Source organism: Parasteatoda tepidariorum, chromosome 6 (genome assembly GCF_043381705.1).
Source record: "Parasteatoda tepidariorum isolate YZ-2023 chromosome 6, CAS_Ptep_4.0, whole genome shotgun sequence".
Taxonomy (NCBI): Eukaryota; Metazoa; Arthropoda; class Arachnida; order Araneae; family Theridiidae; genus Parasteatoda; species Parasteatoda tepidariorum.
Genome location: NC_092209.1, coordinates 65,940,702 through 65,963,708, shown reverse-complemented (window position 1 = coordinate 65,963,708; position 23,007 = coordinate 65,940,702). Strand labels below are relative to the sequence as shown.

At 28.0% G+C, this 23,007-nt stretch overlaps 1 protein-coding gene across 1 annotated transcript; it reads left to right on the top strand.

Moving 5' to 3' along the window:
- Positions 1-356: 356 nt before the first annotated feature.
- Positions 357-18,574, top strand: LOC107457291 (ERI1 exoribonuclease 3). Its single transcript, XM_043049680.2, has 7 exons — positions 357-841; positions 2,908-3,024; positions 5,916-5,975; positions 9,242-9,333; positions 10,030-10,102; positions 14,138-14,237; positions 18,431-18,574. Exons 1-7 carry the CDS (start codon positions 563-565, stop codon positions 18,514-18,516), a joined length of 807 nt encoding a protein of 268 aa, XP_042905614.1. The 5' UTR covers positions 357-562; the 3' UTR covers positions 18,517-18,574.
- Positions 18,575-23,007: the final 4,433 nt, after the last annotated feature.

Here is a 23,007-nt window from a genome sequence, read left to right as displayed (position 1 = left end):
TTTTGCATCTAACTGAAAACCTGATCGAGGAAATTTAACCTCATGCAGAAAGAGAAAACTACTAACTTGCAAAAAACCTCATGCAGAAAGAGTAAAAAAAATAGATTACAAGCTGTGAAAATGTTTTCTTAAAACTCGAATACAAAATGTGACACCATGTTAAAGATGGACACACATAAGAAGCTACATATGTTCGAAAAACAATGGTTTTGAGGAGTAAGCATTCTTTTGAAACCAGTTGTTGACATGGATTGAATGCATCGATTCTCATTTTTCAGTTGTTGTTTACATCATTTAATTGAGATTTAAATATTAGTGCATTATGAAAATCCACCTTTAGCTTAGCAGAAATAGGTAGTTAAAGGCGTTTAAAGTTATTAAATAAGTAAACAACACTTTTAGTTCGTTTTCATTTCGAAAATTTTTTGGAAGAAGAAATGAAAGTGTTCAAGTTCTTTTTTAATAAATTTAAGCGTTAAATCAAACGTGTGAAATAGCAACACACTGATTTTTTTATTTTCAGAATCTGGCTGCATTGACAAAGTTTAAATTTTAAAAAAATATGTTTTCGCGATTAGGTTTATGTGCAAGATCAAATTGCAGCTATATAATTTATCGTAACATAAATTATCGCTCCAAAGCTCGATTCAAAAAACCATTTCTAAGAAATGAAAATCAAGAATTTAAAATTCACAAACCGAAAAGGACTTTCCCTTTGTTTATTGATCAACATTTGAAACTGGCACCCAAAGTTAAGAGTATGCCAGAGCAAAAATTTGATTTTTTCCTAGTTTTAGATTTCGAAGCAACATGTGACTCTCCTGTAAATGTGGAACCGCCCGTTAGTATAATATGTCAATGAATTTGTCTTTTAATTATTTTTGTTTCTAAATATCTAATCTAAAAAAGGTAGATTCATTTACCTGTTCTATCAATAATTTTTTATCACCTTAACTATGAAATCTTTTATCAAGCTTTAGGTTAGATATCCAAGCAAAGTTTTAAATGGGATATTTTCGTATCATGATCTGTCTCGCCAACTATAATCGCCAAGATGCCAAATAGATTTTGAACTTGCAATTTTTTAAAAAAAAACATGTAGATGTTTGTCTGGGGGTGGTTGCTAGTTATACCTTTCGAGTTGGTCTCTTTCTGTAATGTTTTTTTCTTCAGTTTCTCCCTGGCCACTGCCCGGAAGTTACCTAGACTTGGCGATTATTCCGCCACAAATCACGATGCAGAAATCTCCCGTTTTAAATTCTCTTGTTATCGAATGACAAACTAGGAAGATCGTCTTGGTTAACTAAACTTTTATAAATGTTCTGTTAACTAATTTTTTTAAAATTATGATCTTTATTCTCAAATTAAAAATGTTAAACAGAGAAGATTAAAAAAAAAAAAATATGTATTTTGTATAACTTGTGTATAACTTTTTCTGTTTCTGTAGAATTTCTATGTGATGACATGCTGAGAAGATTAAACATTAAAAATTTACTTAAATTTCCTTCCTATACTATTTTCCCATTGATATACCTGGGAAAACTGATTTTTAGAAGATGGATAGTTTGCTCCAGAATTTTCGGAAAAAACCAAGACTAATGCTCAAAAGATTAAAAAGTTTATTTCTGTCTTATTTACTTAAACCAGGGGTCTGTCCAGACATTTTATGAAAGATCCATTTTTGTAAAATTGTAAAAAAAATTACTCATAATTTGTGAATATAAAAGAAACATTAAGTCACATTCTTTCAACCAGGGTCCTGCTTTTGTGAATTTGTGCAAATAGGGTGGTCCTGTTATTGCAAAAGGTTTTTTCAAGGAGTTTTTAAATTGTAAAGACATACAAGATTATGCTCAACACTGTAAAATTATAATAAAAAAAATTAAATTTTGATAAATAAACAGCAATTGCTGCTACTAAATTAGAGATGCAACATACAAATATTTGGTATTTTGCCTATACTGCTGAATGCAGAATATTCATTTCGGACGAATAAAGGAAGAAGTGTCTGACGAAGACAAAACTTAGTTTGTGTACGTTTGTCTTCCCCCCCTTCCTGGGAAGGGTTTATTCGATTAACAAAACAATAATCAAGATAAACAAATTTGTCAAGGGTCCGATTAAGAGATAAATTATTTTGTGTTGTTGTTGTTCATTTACGTCGCACTAGAGCTGCACAATGAGCTATTGGTGACGGTCTGGGAAACATCTCTGAGGATGATCCGAAGACATGCCATCACAATTTTGATCCCCTGCAGAGGGGATGGTACCACCGCTTCGGTAGCCCAACGACCTGCACGCGAAGTCGAGCACTTTACGGTAGCATAGTTTAACGAGGACCAATACAGCACACCCTCGGTTCCTGCGCAGACTGATCCAAGTGGTCACCCACCGGCACGCTGACCAAATTATTTTGTGAAGGATCCGTTTTTAAGTTAAAATATTTTGTGAATATTTTGTATCGTTTTTATGAAGCGTCCGTTAACGGACCCAAGTTTCTTCTAAACAGACCCCTGCTTAAACTCATTAATACTTAGAGTTTGGACAGATTGTTTACAGTGATATCTCTGTCATCAACCAAATGGGTTATGTATCTAAATCTAGCTTAGATATTTTAGCCATGGATTTTATTTTTAAATGTATGTTAAAGTTGTACAAAAAAGTACTATGTATTAAAATAAAAGTTGCAGTAACTAATACTGCAACTTTCATTTTAATTGGTTGTTAACAGATTTATTAACAACTCTTTTACCTTCCAAAAGGGTTATGTAAATTTATCTAAGTTTTAGAATTTTTGCCAAGTTAATAAAACATTGAAGTTTAAATCATGCTTTTCTTCCTATAATCTTTAAAATATTTTTTGTACTGAAAAAAAAGTGATGATTGAGTTGTTCAAATCCTTTTCAGGAAATTATTGAATTTCCAGTTTTAAAAGTAAATGGAAATACTTTCAACATAGAATCAACTTTTCATTCCTATGTCAAACCAGAAATAAATCCTGAGCTATCATCTTTCTGTACTGAAGTAAGTTGTATAATTTATTTGTATATTAAGTTATATATGAGATGTATGTTACATTGTATTTGAATTTTACTTATTAGTTCAGTTGTATAATTTGTGTATGTTGTAGAAGTAATGTATTTTTATATAATTTATATCATTAAAGCTGTAGGGTGACCTGGGGTAATTCCTGATCAAAAAATGCAAACATCTATTTTGTGAAAAAACTATTCAAGATAGAANAAAAAATATATGCTTAGAAAATAGTTGACAATATCTGACAGATTATTTATTGCAAATAATTTTTTGTACCTTTTTAATTTAGCATTTTGAGGAAGATGATGATGAAGAAGAGGATGATGATAATGATGATGATGAAAGTGAGAGTAATGAAGAAGATGATGAAGAATTAGATGCTGAAATGAATTATGATCAGGACACTGAAGTAATTTGAAGATTTTGTGATAGCTTTGTTGCAGTAAGAAATTAATTTATTAAATTTTTAATCTATATTTTGTGTATCTTGTATTTTGAAGGAAAGTACTCATCTTGTTAAAAAAAAAATTTAGAATTATTTTTTAAATTTGAATTTTCTTGAAAATATTTAACATTAATTACAAATAAAATATATTTTTTGATCACACTTTGGGTTAACTAAAGAACAAAATGCATACTTTTTTTATTTTTTGTGACTGTTGTAATACCTGCTCCCTCATTAAAATAGAATAAATATTTTTCTGCATGAGTTGATATTACAGCAAGCATAAGTCAATCTATGGAAAATGTGTATAATTTTTATATTGCAGTTTATTTTTCTCAGATTGTTTAATTTCTTGTTAAATGTCTTGTTTTAGATAATGCAGTCTAACTACGAATATCAGATGAAATGTTTTTCACCCTGATTTTTGTGATAATATTTGTTGCAAAAGGAAATTTGTGTACCAAAATGGCTTATTTAGGCACTAACTATGTAACTAATTTAAATGAAAAGTAAGAAATAAAAATCGTAAAGCATAAATTATGAGAAAATAACATTAATGGTTTAAATTTTTGCAATTCATTATGATTTGCTCATTTGTATTTTAATAAAATAGGACTAAAAAACAATTACTATACCAATTTGAATAAAATTCAAACTGTATTTTTCCACCATTTTTACTATTTTGTACCTGTAAAAGTCTTGAGACAAAAGTAGAGTGTAAAAATATTTGCGTAATCATAGTATTTTTTTTAAATGATTATTCAATATTATCTCATTTTTTTAATCTCAACAGTAGGCCCACACTAGGTGATCATTATTTACCCCAGAAACAGAGTGATCGTGAATTACCCCGGGTCACCCTATAATTTACTTAAATATTTGTTGCCAAAGTAAATTTTTTGTTTCTAAACTTATAATTTAGAAGGAATCAAAAGATGTTATATAATTTTTCAGCAAGAAACTATGGGGCATGTTAGTCATTCTGACAATATTAGTGATATTTTTATATCCGTCTTTGAACAGCCGACCCAATTTTGGGTTTATGACTACTAATGTTCAACTCCATAGCCATGTAATGTTGAACCAATCTAGATGACAAGGAAACTTCTGGATCAATACTTCCAGAGGTATTGATTTGTTATGGGAACATGGACGACTTCGGGACTCAACAGATTTAACGTGCATCAGTCGCCATTTAGAAGACCACACAGGGAGTCTTCGGCCGGCGGGGATCGAATCCACGAACTCTTAGATAATCACAGATATAGTTTGTCTACGGTAAGAACTCCCCCCGCCACAAACTCAGAGGCCGTCGACTACTAAGGAAACAAAAATAGCGCATTTCAGGGAAGGTAGTTTCTCTACATTCTAGGGCTAACACAATAGACTGAAGAAAAATACCATAGACTCTCGCCGACAAAAGCAAACACAACACAATAGACTCTCGCCGACCTGAGCCAAAACCTGTCCAAAACAGTGACCCCACACCCCTACTTGAAATAGTTATACCTCGTTACCATAGTCACTGTTATGGGTCCAGATAAAGGGCTAGGGGAGTTCTTACTTTAGACAAACTATAGTAGCCATCTTTCATTGGAATCACATGTCAACATTAAAATAAGGTTTGTTCAATTACACAGGACTAACTTTGCTGGCTGTTTCAACCCTCCACTTTGTCTTAGCCGTAGATCTGTGTGTGCAAAATTATGTTCAATAGGTTCCCAATGACATTAGCTGGCAGGAGAGGTAAGCAACAATACTAAAATAACTGTAGAAAATTTATTTTAAATTTTAAGAGTGGAAATTATTAAATATCAAAGTGTCCGACATCCCTATTGCAGTACATGAATCAAATATCTGGTGACATGTCCCACCGTAACCACCAAAGGTAAAAAAAGTAATCCTTAATGTAAAGAGAGTGAAATTTGGTGAATAGCATCTCTCGTTCGGCATATTTTTAAAGCTACTTATTGCCTCACCTTGCTACAAAGTCTTTGAAATATTTTCTTATTTATCAAAGTGTCTTTAAACATGTAGAAACAAAACATTCATGTTCAAATAAAATCTTAATTTTGTTTTTATCTTGGAAGCTAAAAAATTGGGGCAATATAATGATAAGGCACACTTTTTCCAAAAGTGTAGTTTTTACATCAAACTGTTCCTTGGAACTGGAGCTGTTCCAAACTGGAACAGTTTACACTAGGTGGTAACAGAATATATAGAGGCATTATATTACATACATTTAATTCATGGTCTTTTCATCAAAAATGTTCTCGTAAGCAATTTAAAAAATGTAACTTTATCATGTTACCCCAAGCACTTTGAATATATTTCCAAATAATTTTTAATTATTTCTTTTTAATGCCTATGATTTCTCCATTTCTTCTTATTAATATTTTTATCCCATTTTTTCACATATTTTTTTCCTTTTTAGTTAACAGGCATAATTCAAGGTATGATTGATGACCAACCTTCATTCAAAGTTGTTTTTGAAGTATGTATTAATTAAGAATGTATTTACTATAATAAATAAAACTTTTTTTTAAATGATTTAATTGTAATTTTACTCTTTAAATTGTTTAACTTTGCTTAAAATATTGTAAATTATTTGAAACTACTTTCATATGTTTGTATAAGTCACCGCAAGTTTTTTTTTTTTTTGAAGTTTATGTGTGTTTAGTTAATAACTGTTTTTAAATCATATTTTAATTATTGACTTAAAGTATTATAATTTTAAGTATTGAGTTAAAGTACAATTTAAACTCAAACGTTTTTGTAATTTGAGTTACAGTGTGTTCTTAATGTTAATATAGCTTTTTGTTTTAATTTTTTAGTTCATTGGTTTGTAATTTCCCCCCCCCCCCACATTTTAGAAAAGGGTATCAAATCTACTTAAATAAATTATTTTCTGTAATGCTGATATAGTTTCGAATTTGCAAACTAATAATTTTCATTCAAAATTTGTGATACACAATGTTTTCCGTAATTACTTAGGAACTTGATGTTGTTATTTTGTTATTATTATCTTTAACAGTTTTATTATATGACATAAGTTGCACCTAGCATTCATTTAAATAGAAAAAAGTACGAAATTATTCGAAGCCATTACTTTACCTTTTTCATATTCAAAAATATAAGCTGTGTATAAGCATATTTACTTATATACTTTACTGACTTTTGAAATGTACTATTCACTTCTGAAAAAGTTATTAATTTTTTTTGTTTGTTGATTTCAATGAATGATCACTTATAGAACAAAATATTCTTGAAATTTAGGCAAATATTAGCATTTTAAAATTATTTCTAAAATTTTGAAAACAAATTTTTTTTAATTTACTTTTATGAGTTTTTACATTTACAGAAATTGGTGTATTAAATTGTGGTTTAATTTAATGTACTAAACAGTGAATAAATGCCTTACATTTAAAATATGTCATGTTCTGGAGTATGACTGCAGCTAAAACTACTAAAATTAAGAAAAAGTTACAAGTGTATTAAAACCTTTTGTTTTTATTTACATTAAAATGCAACAGAAGTTTTCCTTCTTCTTCTTGGGCACTACAGCCTATGACAGGCCAAGGCCATCCCAAAAAGTTTTTGATTTCTTGATCTATTCTGTGCCATGTCCTTCCAGTTAGTTATTCCTATTATCTTTAGGTCCCTCTCAACTGCGCCCAGCCACCTAGTCAGTGGACAACCCATTTTTCTTGTACCTTCTGGTTTAAAAAAAGTTAAAATTTTTTTGCTGGGTTTTGATCTTCAGATCTATAAGGGTGTCCCAAGCATTGAATGCGATTGGCTTTAATAACATGAACTATGTCTGGTTGTTTATACTTTTTATGTAACTCATGATTGTAAAGGGTGCACCATTTGTTATTCTCATAGACTGCACCAAAAATTCTGCTAAGTATCCCTCTCTCAAAAATCAGCAATTTGTTCTCCTCTTTTTTATTAAGAGTCCAGAGTCTTTCTTTTTTATAAAAAAATTCAGCTTGGTTGTTACAATTAATGAGATCAATTTGAGTTAAACTCTTATTAGTTTATAGAGTTTTCTGATTAATTGCATAATTTATCTATTTTAAAAAGTGCTTTTATCTGGTTTTTGCATGAGTTCTTGTTGTTTTGAACCTTCTGTTTAAAATGCCAAAATATTCTTCTATATTTTTAACAATGAGCTCTTATGTCTGTAGATAATAAGGACCAGGGCTTTTTTCAAAATTTTGAATTAGTTTTGAAATCATTAAATTTTAAAGCTTCCATTCTTCAAATGTTAAAATTTTATTATAGCATAATAACATGTAAGCTTTCCTCTTTTAAACTCAATAACCCATTTTCAAAGACAATACAAATTAAATATTTTATGTTATGTTATTTTTTGGAATTTTTATTTGATTTCACAAAATAATTTTTTTTTTAAGAAAAGCTAAGTTTTCTTTATTAACAGAAAAATTATAATTAAAATTTCATGTCAGATGTATTTTGTAAACTAGACCACCTCTTAAAAAAGATGTGAAAGCCTTTTTATTTCATTTCTTTATAATGGCATGTTGAGAAAGGGCGAAGGGGGCAATGACCCAAGTCATGAAGCCTAAGGTGCTAAGTCCCTTGTCATCCTGTCTAAAGAGGCATCCAGTCAATGACTATTTAAGTGTTTAACTAGAGTATTAATATTAATTTTATTTAAAAGTTAAATTTTTATTAGGTTACTACTTTAGGTTGAAATATTTTATGAAAAATAATATGCGATTTTCAAGCAAAATAACTAGTGAGGTTTTAGGTGATTAAAATTTAAATAATTCTTACATTTGAGAATATTTTGTTGGAATTAATATTTCTAAAGAATTTTATTTATGCATTTACAAAGTTTTTGTGCATGTGTATCCAGAGATATAACTATTAATTTTCTCTTGTCTTCAAGGAATTTTCTGTAGACATTCAAATACTTTGCCATTCCACTGTTTCTTAACAATGCTCTCAACCATAAATTGTTATCTATAATATATATCCAGTGTTTTTACTACAGCGCGAGAACGCAAGAATCTCGCATATTTTTTTCTTTTCTCGCATTAAAAAATTATTACCGCGAGAAATTCGCGCATTCTATAAATCAATTTTAAAATTCGTGAATTTCTCGCATTTTGGAAAAAGCTTCGAATTAGGCCATATAGAATAAAATCCGTTTCACTTTTCTTCCTGTATCTTTCATTATTTTCTACATCTGCCCCGTTATCTAGCTTCCCTATTTACCAGTATTGTTCAGAACCTTTTCGAACAACAGAACACAACCACGGGACCCCTTTCAGAACACATTTATGTGCTAATGTAAGATGGACAAATACCTTGTAAAGGCAAAATCTTCTATGATGATGCACCAAAAATATTTAATGCCTTAAAAAAGAGAAGACGTTAAAAATGTATTATAATTAAAGAAATGATTTTTTTTCGAGAGGGTTTTTTGTGTTTTTTTAGTTTTTGTGTTTTTTTAGTTTTTAGAAATCTCACTTAACTTTTTGAAATCTCACCCTGTTTTTGAAAAAGGGTGAGAAATTCTCACTCATTTTTTTTCTATAATGAAAACACTGATATCCATATTTGTAATCTATAATATGAACATTTTTAAAAATGATTTAATATTTATATTAATTTGTTTCCAATTTTATTACCTATCTAAATTTTTATTTTAATTTTCATTGCATTATAATTAGATTTTTTAAAAACCATCACTAATAAAAAATTGAATTATTTTATTTATTTTTTCAGAAATTTTTAGATTGGATGAAGAAAGAAAATCTCTTAATGCCAGATGTTAAATTTGCTTTCGTAACATGTGGTGATCCTGATCTTGATTACCTGTAATTTTTTATTACCTTTTATCATTTATTAATCATATTAATAATCATAACATTAGGTCATTGAAACGGTTTTTAAAAAAAAATGTTAAATTATTTAGTTGACATCTAATAATTTGATCGTCGCAGATTTCTTAAAACTGTTATGGAAAAAATATATTAGAAATTGACTTTTTTATATTACATTCTTTTTTATTTTTTATATAAAAAATCTATAATAACCAGTTTAATGAAAATAAAAAGTAGAAAATCGGCAAAATATTTAGCTGAAAAAGTGGTTTAACTTAAATTTTCAAGTGTTTTAAAACTAACATAGACACATTAAGCTGGTGTCTAGAAGCTAAGCACTTCTTTACGCAAGACGTAAAAGTAAAGGTATGCTTAACTTTTGGACTTATAATCACTACATTTTTGGACCTAATGTATTCATCAATCAGCTTGTTATTTTACGTTAACTTAAATATTCAGTACAGAGAAAAAGTATTTTTAAAGGAGAGATAAATTCTTGAATTAATGAAAGTGCTCGGAGTAAATTTTTAATTGAGTTTTCAAACAATTTCGAAATTTCAATTAAAAATAATTTGTAAAAATTTATTTTGCTGAATTAAACCTGAGTTTAACACAGTAATTCTATTCAATTAAATTTAAAATACAATTTCTTTTAAATACTAATAATCTAAAATTACTCTTATGTTTCAGCTTACCAGTACAGGGCCAGATATCGAAATTCGAAGTGCCAGATTACATGCAACGATGGATTAATATAAAAAGAGTGAGTTTTTATTTGAGCATAAAAACTTATTAATTGCTTGAAATCATATGTGAGATTTATATGCTTTAATATTTTTATAGAATATTTTGACGAAATATTTTTTAAATGTTTTCCATTCATAACATGTGTAGATTTTTGGTCTTACATTTCATTTTGCTAATATATTTTAATTTTATATGAGAAATTAGGCATTTTGGATAAACAATATTCAAATAAAGATATTGAAGATTATATAAAAGGATTAAAACTTATGACAAATGTATTAATTGTCATTGTAAAAGTAGCTGAATATTTTTTTTAAGAAGTCAAAACTGTTTAGATTGTTTTTAAAAGTTAAGCATATTCATACTGTTATTAAATTAGTTGTAGCTGTATTGATATGTTTTATGCAATTTGTTAGTAAATACACTTTTATTTAGAAATAGAGTTGTATTATACTATAATATCCATTATTTTTGTGTACTTCTGCCCAATGTCCTTCCTCAGAAGATGTCTGACTCTTGGAATGTTCATTTTGTGGACTCTGAAGAAATATTTACCATGTGAAACTTTTTTCCGGTTTACCATTTTTTATTTTATCTCACTTTGATTTCGGCATATGCTCAAGTACTACAATGAACTTGTACCATGATTTGTCAAAATGTCTTCATACAGTGCACATACAGTATTTTTTCAAATCGATCAATTATCATTGAACAACTGATTAAAATACATTAAACAATTATAATAGGACTGCAAAAGTTTGTAAAAACTTTGCTTGGTAAGAACAGTGTTTGATTATTAGAGTGGCAGGATTTAAAAGTTTTTTTTTTTTTATCATTATTTAATAATATAAGTTGATTTAACTAATAAGTTGATTCACTAATTTTTCTAAGCATTTACTATTTTTGCCAAATAATTGAAGGACATTTGCAAAAATTCTTGATATTAACACTCATTTAATAATTCCAAAGAATTAAAGAGCACTTTAAATTGTTTTGTTGATGTATGAGGTTTTGCTCAAAGTAAAAAAAAATTAATAATAAGTTAATGTAATTTATATTAAAAAGTGAAAATGCAATATGAATTTGAAACAATTGAAAAATAAATTAGCCTTTTGATTTGATTAAATGTATTAATTTATTTTCTTATTAATTTATTTATGGAAAATGTATTAATTTAAAGATAATTAACACTTCTGTACATAATTCTTGGCTGTTAGAATATGCCCAAAATCTTTACTAATTGCTTAATTATTTTTTGTTTTGTTTCAAGCATGGTATAATTAAGAGAGTGGCATGCAAAAGTGTGTTGAAGCTCGGAGCAAACTCCTGCATTACAGGTGTCCCTGAGAAGAGGATTGTAGCTACAAATAAAAAAAAAACAATTTAATAAAATAAAACAAAAACAAAAGAATTAAATATATATGTACAAGGGGAGGTGGACAAGATAATGGTAACACTTCTATACTAATAAATTTTTTCATATTTCTAGAGAAATACATAAAGAATAATTTTATAACTTTAGTAGTGTTTAGATCTAATTTTTTTGTTTTACAAAACGTAAAACCCATTTTGCTATAGCTTTGAAAATATTCAACAAAATTAAACTAAATGTTTAGAGCAAATTAAAATTAGTTACAAAATAATTCTTTAAAATTTGAGAAAAATTCGTTTAAAACTGCTCAAGATATGAGTAATTAAAGTATTTCATAAATACTGCGCATGTGCAGGAAAAATTAAAAAAAAAATTTCTTCTTAATTTTGTAGAGAATCGTATTTGGAAATAAATAAATAAAAGTCTGATTTGAATATCTTAAAGATTAAAAAAGTTTTTGTACTTTTGAAAGAAACTCAAAATGATAAGGGATTTTCCTCAAATTTTCTTTTGTATTATAAAATGAGATATATATTATTTAAAATGATACCAGCATTTTTGGGGATCATCCCTATAAAAGTATCATTTCTTTTGCCTGTTTTCTCTCCTTATACTATCTTATTTTGGTATATAAACGTTTATTGTAAGGCATTATCATTTTTTATTCAAATTTGTCTTATGATACAAAATAATATTTGTAGAAAACCCCTTATCATTTTGAGTTTCTTTTAAAAAGTACAAAAACTACTTAGAAATTTGCTTGAAACTTTTTAAAATATACAAATTGGACTTTTCTTACTAAGTTGCCAAATGCGATTATCTAAATTTTTACAGTTTTTCTGCTCATGCGCAAGTGTAAAAGAATTACTCATCTTGTGCAGTTTTAAACGAATTTTTCACAAATTTTAAAGCACTAATTTTTTAACTAATCTTAAATTGCTCTAAAAATTCTGTTCAATTTTATACAATATTTTGAAATTTATAGCAAAAAACGTCAAACAAAAAATTTAGTTTTTTATGAAAGTGTCCATATTTCCATAAATATTTAAGCTAGGCTTACGAAATTATGTACAATGATTGCATATAATAACTGAAATATATTGCTACAAGTTATAATTGCTTCATTTTTTGGTATAGCCTGTTCAATAACACTATTTTCCGTTTGTAATTTATTATCATTCCCTCAATCCTCCAAAAGCTTTAAACTTCATTGATAAGTATGAGAAATTGCATGATCTAAACACTTCTAAAGTTATAAAATGATTCTTTTAGTATTTCTTGAGAAAATGTATTAGTATTGAAGTGTTTCCATTATTTTGTCCACCACCACATATATGCATACGGTAGAACCCCGATTTTATGTTTTCCGTCGAACTAGCGCTTAGAAATGCACAAAGCAGGATAACATAAAATAAACATATTTTATAAAGATGAACTTACAAATGAACTGCTAGAAAAAATGTGTAACCTTGCATTGTTCCTTGTTTTTAGATTTAACTTCAACAATATCCCTCTCACTACTTACTATTGTTTGAAAATTTGCTTTATGGTTTACATTTGTAAATGTTTCAGAGTTTTTATGCTTTCAAACTCTTAATCAGTTGTGGGTATGATATTTTTTGCTCATCTTCATTGTTTTCATCCCTATCATCAGACGCAGGCATTAAATCAAATATTGAAGGAATTGAAAAGTAATGAGATGTGTTTTGCAATCAATATATGAGTTATCAACTTCAAAAGATCTTTAGTTGTGCAATTTTATTCCACAGGTTTAATTTTCCCTTTGGATACCGAGAAGTAATTAACCGCAAGAAGCTTCATTAAACCTATTTGTAATGCATTTTAGTCAACACCAACATAGTAGAAAACAAATGTAAGAGATTATGAGTTTTCAGAACATTTATTTTTGCTTCAGATGCATCTTGCAGGTCAAAAAAAAATAATAATAATAAATCTAACCAGCAGTTTAGCGTAATGGTCTTTAAATTATTAGATAATTCCAAGATTCAAAAGTATAAGTTTGTTGGAAAAAATTCAACTCACAAATTGTACAATTTCAGTTTCCATAATTCCTTTAACCACCAATCCCACTCTTTTCTGATTTCGACTCAAGGGAGAAATCTCCTCTCCCAGACAAAAGGACAATAATATAGAAAAGAAAAAGTCAGAAAAACTAAGAACAGATAATAAACAAGTCTATCTCTTTTTATTTCTTTTTTAAAAAAAGAAAACCCAGAAAAAGTTTGTGCAAAATTTGTAGAGAAAAAATGATTTTGTTCTAATGGAAAAACATATTAAGTAGAATTTTTTCAAAAAAGGGTAATGTAAAATCCGGGATAATTTAATAATATCGGTATAGGCAACTCTATCCATATTTTAAACTATGTATGTTTTAATTCATTTCTGTGAAAATGCCTTCAAATATTATTCTATTCAATTCCAGCAAAATATTCTTAATTTTTCATAGATGTAAAAAACATTCTAATTTTAGTGACCTTAAACTTCATTATTTAATTTGTTTATAAGCCATATATTTTCTGTTTCAAAGTAAAACAATATTCTTTTAACAACTTTTTTTATTGTAAAATTTAATATGAAGTTTAAGATTTACTTAAAAATAAACTTTTTAGTGGTACAATTAGTAAATATTTATTTCTTTTTTTTTTTGACATGTACCAGAGCTTTTGTGAAATTGAACCTTATACATGGCCTGATAATTTATCTAAAATGCTGCAATATTGTGAATTAGAGCCTCAAGGAGAACTTCATTCTGGTCTTGGTAAGTGATTTTGCAAACAGATTCAGATCATATTTACAAAATAGTTTTTTAATTCATATAAGGCAGATAAATTGGGTAATATTTGTAAAACATAGTGAATAAAGTGAATAATACATAGTGGAAAACTTACGTTTTTTTAAAAATATATATAAGGTTTCTTAACTTAGTCTTATTTAACTGAGTCTTATTTTGCTAAGTCATTTAATTCTGATGATCTCAGCTGATGAAGGTTTCAAATTACAGTATATTTGTGTTTTTGGAGTAGAAGAATGATCTAAGTGCATTTGAGAATAAACAATCAGGAAGTAAACTGAAAAAAAAATCTATCTTTTGGTTGCAAATTTAAGAACCTTAAAGCTTGCAGCTTAAGTGACTATTAGATATTTATAGATTAGACAATTGGAAGACTGGGAACAATAAATAAAGACTAAGCATTTACTTCTTTTCCTACTGTCAACCTTAACCCTTAAAGGATCGTTGCCACCATATAACAGTATAACACTTTAACTTACTGAGCCAATGCCTTGTACTGGCAATTAATAATATATGTTTATAAGTTCATATATAGTTGATAGTTTCTTTAGACTCGATGTTTAATTTTAAAAATTGTAATAAATGCTTGATTTTTTTAGTTTACAATATCATATTAATTAATATTATTATATTTATTTAACGTGGATTAATTCTTTTTTTTCATTTTCTGATTATTATTTTTTTTTTTAAAGTACTAAGGAAATTTTTCTCAAATTGTGTACTTCAAAAGATGATTGGCTATTAATTTTTCATTTCTGCTATTAGTTTGTGTTACACATGAAAAGTCTTCTTTGGAATTCAGAGTTATCTACAAAATTTTACATATTGAAAGAATGTACACATTGATTCATTGGTCAAATATGATCTAATATGTTGGATGTTAGTAAATTTCAACATAGCTTGCCCATTTGCAATCCCATTTATTTCATTTGCTGACCCATTTGATTTCTAATATTCATAATATTTTCTTACAATTAGTATTTCGAACAATTTATCTAATTGTTAGTTCTTCACTGGATTTATGTTGAGAATAGTTAAGAGCAAGTCTATTTTACAATATATCAATGCACTTTAGTTAGTGGAGGATTGTTTTGATAGAATCCCCTTTATTACAATATTTAGTTTAGATTTATTTATGGTAGTGATTTGATTTGTTAATTACATTTTGCCTAAATTAAAATTCACTAAATTAATTTTATGATGTTAGGCTTGCCATTGTATTAAGTGATAATGATGATTTTGGTTCAAAAGTTTGTGCCTTAAAATGTGTTTTTCATAATGTTTTTTTAAATTTTAATTACGTCAAAAGTTATCTTAATTAAAATTTAGTAAAAATTGTCGAAATAATTTTGTTTTTGTGGTACTATTCATTCCATAAAAGTACAGCACTCAGTAGAAAGAGTTTTTTTTCCTTTGAAAACTTGAAGGATCTTAAACATTGTTGCAGAATTTTAAAAAGTGTTTAGAGATCACTTTTAGAAATTCTGTTATAGTTTAAGTAATTAAGCACATTTATATTCTTTACATTTGAAATATTGTCTTTTTAATTTTGATAAGAATGAAAATAAGTGTTATGATTTTACTTTTGCTATGTTATTATTTAAAAGCAATGGGGTAAGATAAATGGTTTAGTTATAACTGAAATTAGGTTAGAAAATGTCTTTGTTTCATTTTTTATTTGCAGAATAACTTTTTATTAGAATAATTTTATGGTTCAGAAGCGTTTGGGGCAATTTCATAATTTTTTTTAAACATGAAATAAAAGATGGTGGTAGGCATATCTTCTGTTTGGTAGGTTCTTTATTTACGTCACATTAGAGTTGCATAGGTTGCGTCACATTAGCGTTGCTATTGGTGCCGGTCTGTTCTTCTGGACTGATTAAAATATGAATATTAATTAATAAAGTATGGTTCTGTTATTTTTGGAGGAATTGGCAAGACTAAACATCAAATTAAATGAAAAGTTCATTTGTAGATCACATATCATAACTGCTTCAATTCTTCTTAAGGTTTAGGAGCTTTTATTAATTTCTATAAAAAATAAAAACAAAGATATTTTGTGTGTTATTAGGTTGAAGTGTACTTCAGTTGAAGTGTTGCTAGTTTGATGTAAAAGATTAAAATTTACTCTAGCATGACAGCAAAATATATACAGTAGAGTCTCGAAAATCCGAGGTAATTAGGGCTGACACTACCTCGGATTACTGAAAACTCGGATTTTCCGAAAAAGTAGAAAATTTTTAACAACTACAAATGAAATTAAATAAAATGAACATATTACCTTAAAATCCTTTATTCTTTAGTATAATGACGTAAAAGATTCTTTACAATTTAAAAAAATTGTCAATTTTTTGTTGCTTCAGTATATTACTTCTCTTTGTTGATGCGATAGTCAGCCAACGCTTCAAAAGCAAAACATCTGCAGGGGTGGCTTCAGTTTGCTGTTCTACATATTTTAAGGCTAGTTCTAAGGCTGCAGAACCTTCACTATGAGATTTTTTTTTCTGATAACGGAGAGTTGTTTTCTTCTGTTTCATATTCTTCCTCATCTTCCATCATTTCTATAATACTTGAGTCTGTTATTTCCAGCTTGTCGTCACTATTTAGCCATTCATTTAGATCAACTGCATTAGAGTTTTCGCAGCCTGGTAATTCCTTCACCAAATCTTTCAAAACAATTGTTTCACTATCATCATCATTAATTTTCTCAATAGGCGTAACCAATTCAGGTAGAAACTTAGTCCACGATTTAATTACTGTCGTAGGTTGAACTTCTTCCCAAGAATCTGCTATCCAGTAGACAACATCTCTCAGACTTACATTCCTCAAAACATCCGCAACACTTTCATCATCAGACTGAACTAAATGTTGTAACAAACGGTGTCGATATTTTTTCTTTAAATTTTCCAATACGCCCTGATCCATTGGCTGAATCAAACTTGTAACATTGGCAGGAAAAAATATAGCACGGATTTCACCTCAACGTAGCTCATCATCGTCCGGATGAGATGGAGCGTTATATAAAAACAAAATTGCCTTGCAAGGCAATTTTTTTTTTCTCAATGCCTTCCGTGTTTCTGGAACAAAATGTTCTAGAAACCATTGTTTGAAAATTTCTCGATTCATCCATGCACTTTTCTGATTTTTTTTCTGATTTTTGCACTTTTCTGATCAAATTTGGCACCTCGAATTAAGCGGAACCTCGGACTTCTGAGACTCGAACTTCCGAGACTCTACTGTATTCAGAAATTTTTTCAATTGTAAAAAACGTATCATTTAAAAACAAATGAACAGTAATTCATAATCTTTACACATAGTAATGAATATTTCCCATTTCCCTCAGAAATGCCAGAATTGCTACTCCCTTATCGTTACCCAGTGAGCACCTGTGGCTAAACCATGGCGGTGGAGTAGTGTTGCCCACGTCATACAACCTACAAACCTGTTTATAAGGAAGGTTACTTTCAGACAATCGCACAGAAGAAAGAACATAGAACACACAGAGAGAAAATTACATCCATTCCTACGGTGGGATTCGAACTCACAACCACTGTTCCCATAGTCCAGTTCAGTAATCACTAGACCATTGATCGATATCTTATCGTTACCAGTGCTTTACATTAATTGTTTAATAATAAAAACAAAGATATTTTGTGCATTCTAGGGCAAAAGTGTACATGTGTTATAAGCAGAGATTGCTAGTTTGATGTAAAATATTAAAATTTACTCAAGCATGGCAACAAAATATATACTCAGAAATGTTTTTCAAATTGTAAAAAACTTGTCCTTAAAAAACATATGAACAGTTTTTCATATTCTTTACACAAAGTAATGAATATGAATAACTGATTTACATTAATTGTTTCTATAAAAATTAAAAACAAACATATTTTGTATGTTCTAAGGTTAAAGTGTACATATGTGATATTAAAACTGAAAATTGCTAGTTATGTGTAAAAGATTAAAAAAATTTACAGCCTGATAGCAAAATATGTACTCAGAAATTTTTTCCAATTGTAAAATCTTATCATTAAGAAACATATGAACAGTAATTCATATTTTTTACACATAGTAATAAACTATATTCTTATATTTAGAGATTATCATTGAGAGTGTAGTTTCATTATAAAATTTCTAATCAACTCTTTTTAATATTTCAGATGATTCCAAAAATGTTGCAAGGGTACTGAAAGACTTAGCTGAAAGGGGACTTGTTTTTAATTTTAATGGTTGTAAGAAGACATGATTGTATATGTAGTGTTAGAAAAAAAATATAAACATTGATAAAATTTATTTCTGTACTATGTGTATATATGTTCCAAAATCATTATCACTAAATATTTATTTTTAGAACCCTGGTCAAAAATAAAATGAAAAAACACATTAGGGGTTGCTAATTAATTTCTTAAGAAAAAAATAAAAACATTTTTAAAATCTGCTGGAATCCTGTTCAGGAAGACAGGATTAGAAGCATCAAAATAAATTTGATTGCCAATGAAACCTGAAAGTGTTTTATTATTAGCCTTTCAGATCGTTAGAACTTTTACTACCACTCAAACGGGCTTTGACTTTTTTTTAACCTTGTTTTTCTCATTAATGATTCATTATGTTTTATAACAGACTCCATAAATATTAAGGCTGATGATTATGAACAGTCCTGAGTTGTATTTAGTAATTACGATTATTTAGATATTTCTATTATCACTCATCTTAGTGATGGTGATTAAATTTACATTGTTTGGATATCTCTTTTGAGTTAAAGTAATTATCAAAACACTAATTTAATTAAGCATAAATTTAAACTGTTTGGATAGTTCAATTATTTTTGCATTTCAAAAAGTTACTCAAAAAATATATATTTAATTACATAAAAATTTACATTGTTTGGATCCAAAAAGTTTAAAATTAGTTATGTATAACTTAAATTGTTTAAATAAGGCTATAACTACTGAATTATAGTAGTAATCTAAATAAGATAAATTTATTATGTCAATTTATATTGCATGAATAACTCTTAAATGAGTTTTTGTAGCTATCCAAACATTATACAATTAACCTATATAAATGTATTGAACTAAGTTCCTAGCTCTATAATTGCATGCTCTCTTCCATCAATTGAATCCAATTACAAAATTAATCTATAATACTGTAGAACTTTAATTGCTGTGCCATATATAAAAATATTTATTGTTTTATTTTAAATTACAGAAAGCATATTATCAGGTTATGTTATGGGGTTCATTTCTGGTCACAAAGCTTGAAAAAAAAAAAAAAAACATTTGAAAGATTTTCTACAAAAAAAATTATAAATAAAAAATCTCTGATCAAAGTGAGTAAGATGTAAAATAATGCAAAAATTCTCAGAGCTATTATTTTTTAGCTGGATTTCCTATATAATTTTTAGGCTGAACATTTAGGTATTGTTTCCAATGCATTTTTAGATAGAATCTAGTAAAGCCAAACCTAACTTCATTTCTATAGGTAGGTTTTTTAAAAATATTTTTTTTAAAATTCGCTTTGCAACTTAAATTGTTTTGAAAATATGATTTTATTCATCTTTTTTCACTTTTTTATTAAATATTTTTTTTAAATAATATTTTTAAATTCCAGAATTTTCTATTTTTTTCCTTTAAAGATACGTGAATAACAAACTGATTGCCCTCAGATATGAAGTTTACAAGAAGTAAAATATCCAACATTGTCATTTAAAATTTTGTCTATTTTGTAATTTTCTGGTGAGTTTATTACTGGAAATCACATTTTACTATTTTTCATTGAAAAATGTTATTACAACAATCAGATAACTTTTTTAATATTTTGAAGGCATTCAAAATTTTTTTTATTTCATTTTTTCTAAAACTAAATTCCTCTAAAGCTAGAAAAGTAGTTCAAATAACATAATAAAAGTTTATAAAAGACTGGTTCAAAATTAATTTTTTTGAAATGATAGAGTACTTTTTTAAGTGGTGCAGTATAACTTTCTTAATAGAGAGATGTTGTTGTACTTGTGTGTGCAGCACAATTACTAGCTTGTACAGAATCTACATACCTAAACGCACTTGAAATGCTACACTGCAGTGCAATAATTTTTGCAAATGTATTTAAAAATTTATGTGTGTAATTTCGAGATGTGTAGTACTGGGCATGAAATAGATATTGATCTAGATCGATTTTTACATTCCAGTTATTAATAAATTTTTCAGGTGTTTACTGACCCTGCAATAGTGTAGCCAGGAGTGCCATGGAATATCATTTCGAAATTTTTTTTTTTGTACACAATTTTAAGATTCGTTTATTCTGAATTTCATTCAAAAGAAGAAAAATATTTTAAAAATGATCGAAAAACTTTTGACGTATAAGATATAAAATTTTTAAATCACTTTAAACTATGCTGGTTTAAATAACAGTATCAAAAATTTGAATAGAATGTGTCAAATAATGTTCAAGGAAAAAAAATTTAAATTTTGTTATCCTGTAAATATTTGTTCGATTTCTTTTAAATTTTGGATTCTATCATTTAAAATAATGTAAATATTTATATACATTTCAGAATGTTTTCGAGCATTATTAAATTAAGTAACTTTTTGTGTAGCATTATCCTTAGATAAATGAGTTTTTAAATTGTGTAAATTCTTTTTTGAATTCTCACAAATGGTTTCTAATCTACTGCGTAATACGCAAAAAGAAAATTAACTTTAAATTTTTTTAAACTCCTAATTAAACGATTTTTTCTTCTTACTTTGTTTTTCAGACTACCTGCTTTATTATGAATGTTAAAAATCTAAATCTATGAAATAAATAAATAAAAAAAGAAAATAAATATTTTTGGAAAGTAGGTTTTTAATCTAGTTCTCTGTAACATAAAATATCATATGTAGGCCTTTTCCTCAGATAATTAATATTACATCTTGTTTACGTGAAAATTTAATCATTACATCTAGAGTTATTCAGAATTCTGTTTTTTATTTTGTGCTGATTCTGATTTCGTAAATTTCTATAAAATATTGTTTTGGAGAAGTTTAAGGTAGGAATGACTACTTAAAATGTTTATGATGTTCCATATAAAGATATAGAACTAAAATATCCTCAGTGGTTGACGGATCATGGGTTAGTGTCCATTGCCGTCAGGCTAACCGTGGGAGGTTTTGGTGGTTTTCTTCTCCATCCAGGAGTCTTCTAGATTGGGTTCAAAATTAAAAGGCTACGGAGTTGAGCATTTGTAGCGATAAACCCAAAAATTGAGTCAGCTGTTTAACGACAGTTATAAAATAAAATATAGAGATATAATAATAAATTTAACTTGAACAAAAAAAATGACATTTTGCCAGCTCTAGAACAATGTTTTTGGCAATAAGATTATATATTTTATAAAAAAAAAGGTTCAAAAAATACTCATCGAAGAATAAATTGAATTTTGTATGAAGAATCTTAATTGAAAAAGTACAAAATCTGCAATTTAAACTATTTGCAATTTTTTTTCCTTGCATATTTAAGCAGATACTTCTCCCCCTTCTAGCTTAAATTACCAATCACGGATGAAAGATAAAAATAAATTTTCTTACTATGATTTATTAACAGTCATTGTTTAAAACAAGAAGAGTGAAAAAAAGTACAAATCAATCACAGACAAATTACAAATTAATATTTCGAAAGAAAAACAAATAGTGTTTAGTGCACAAATTAAAAAGGTCCTCATCAAGTTTTAACATTGTAGTTACAGAGAAATTTTTGTAGTATTTTTTACTACAAGAAATAATAATTCTTGAACTAATCATCAAAGGTTTATATTCCTTTGTATTCTCTGTATATTTTTCTACACAACGTCATAGTTTTAAGTTTCGAAGTCATGTGTTTTGTTCCGCGAAACAAAAAGTAAAGTAGAACGCCCAAAATAGGGGTCGCTTGCGATTTTTTCAATCCCTAGCGGTCCGAAAATATTTCAAATTTATATTCCATCTGATGTAATTAGAATTATTACATTATTTATATAATTACAATTAAATTGTAAGTATGACAAAAATACGTATGATAAATGTAATAAAATGATTTTAGCCAACGTATGCGCCGTATTTAATCTAGTAAGCAAAAGTGACATTGCTCCAATAATGATTAATATAGAGAAATTAAAATCATTAATAAAGATAAAGATTTCATTTTTATTAGAAAGGAATAGATCTTATCTGTCGGGCTAACCGTGGGAGGATTTCGTGTTTTTTCTCTCCATATAACTTCAAATAGTCTTCCACGAAGTTTGTCATAATGCTTGATGTAAGAGTTCTCTTGTCTACTGGGTTGGGCTCAAAATTACAAGACTATGAAGTTGAACAGTGATTGTTGTAAAGTTAGAATTAGGTCGTCTGCTCAGCGCTGGTCACGTAATAAAGTATAAAAGCAACCATAACTTAGGAGATGGAGTGTTCGTCTTCTAATGAGGTAACCAAAGTTCGAAGCACAGCGGTGACTGGTTGATATGAATTCTGTTTTCAACTGGCACCGACCACAGTGCTGACGTAACATAAAATCAGTAGTGGTTAGAATCTTTTAGTCGTCGGACTAACCGTGAGATGTTTTCGTGGCTTCTTCATGAAACGCAATTGCGGATTAGTTACAAAAATCCTCCACAAAGGCTAGTATGTCCTAATACTTGATCTAGGAGTTCCCTTGTCATCTGGGTTTGGTTTAAAATTTAAGGCCACAGAGTTGAACAATCATCGTCGTGAACTCAGACATGGGTCGG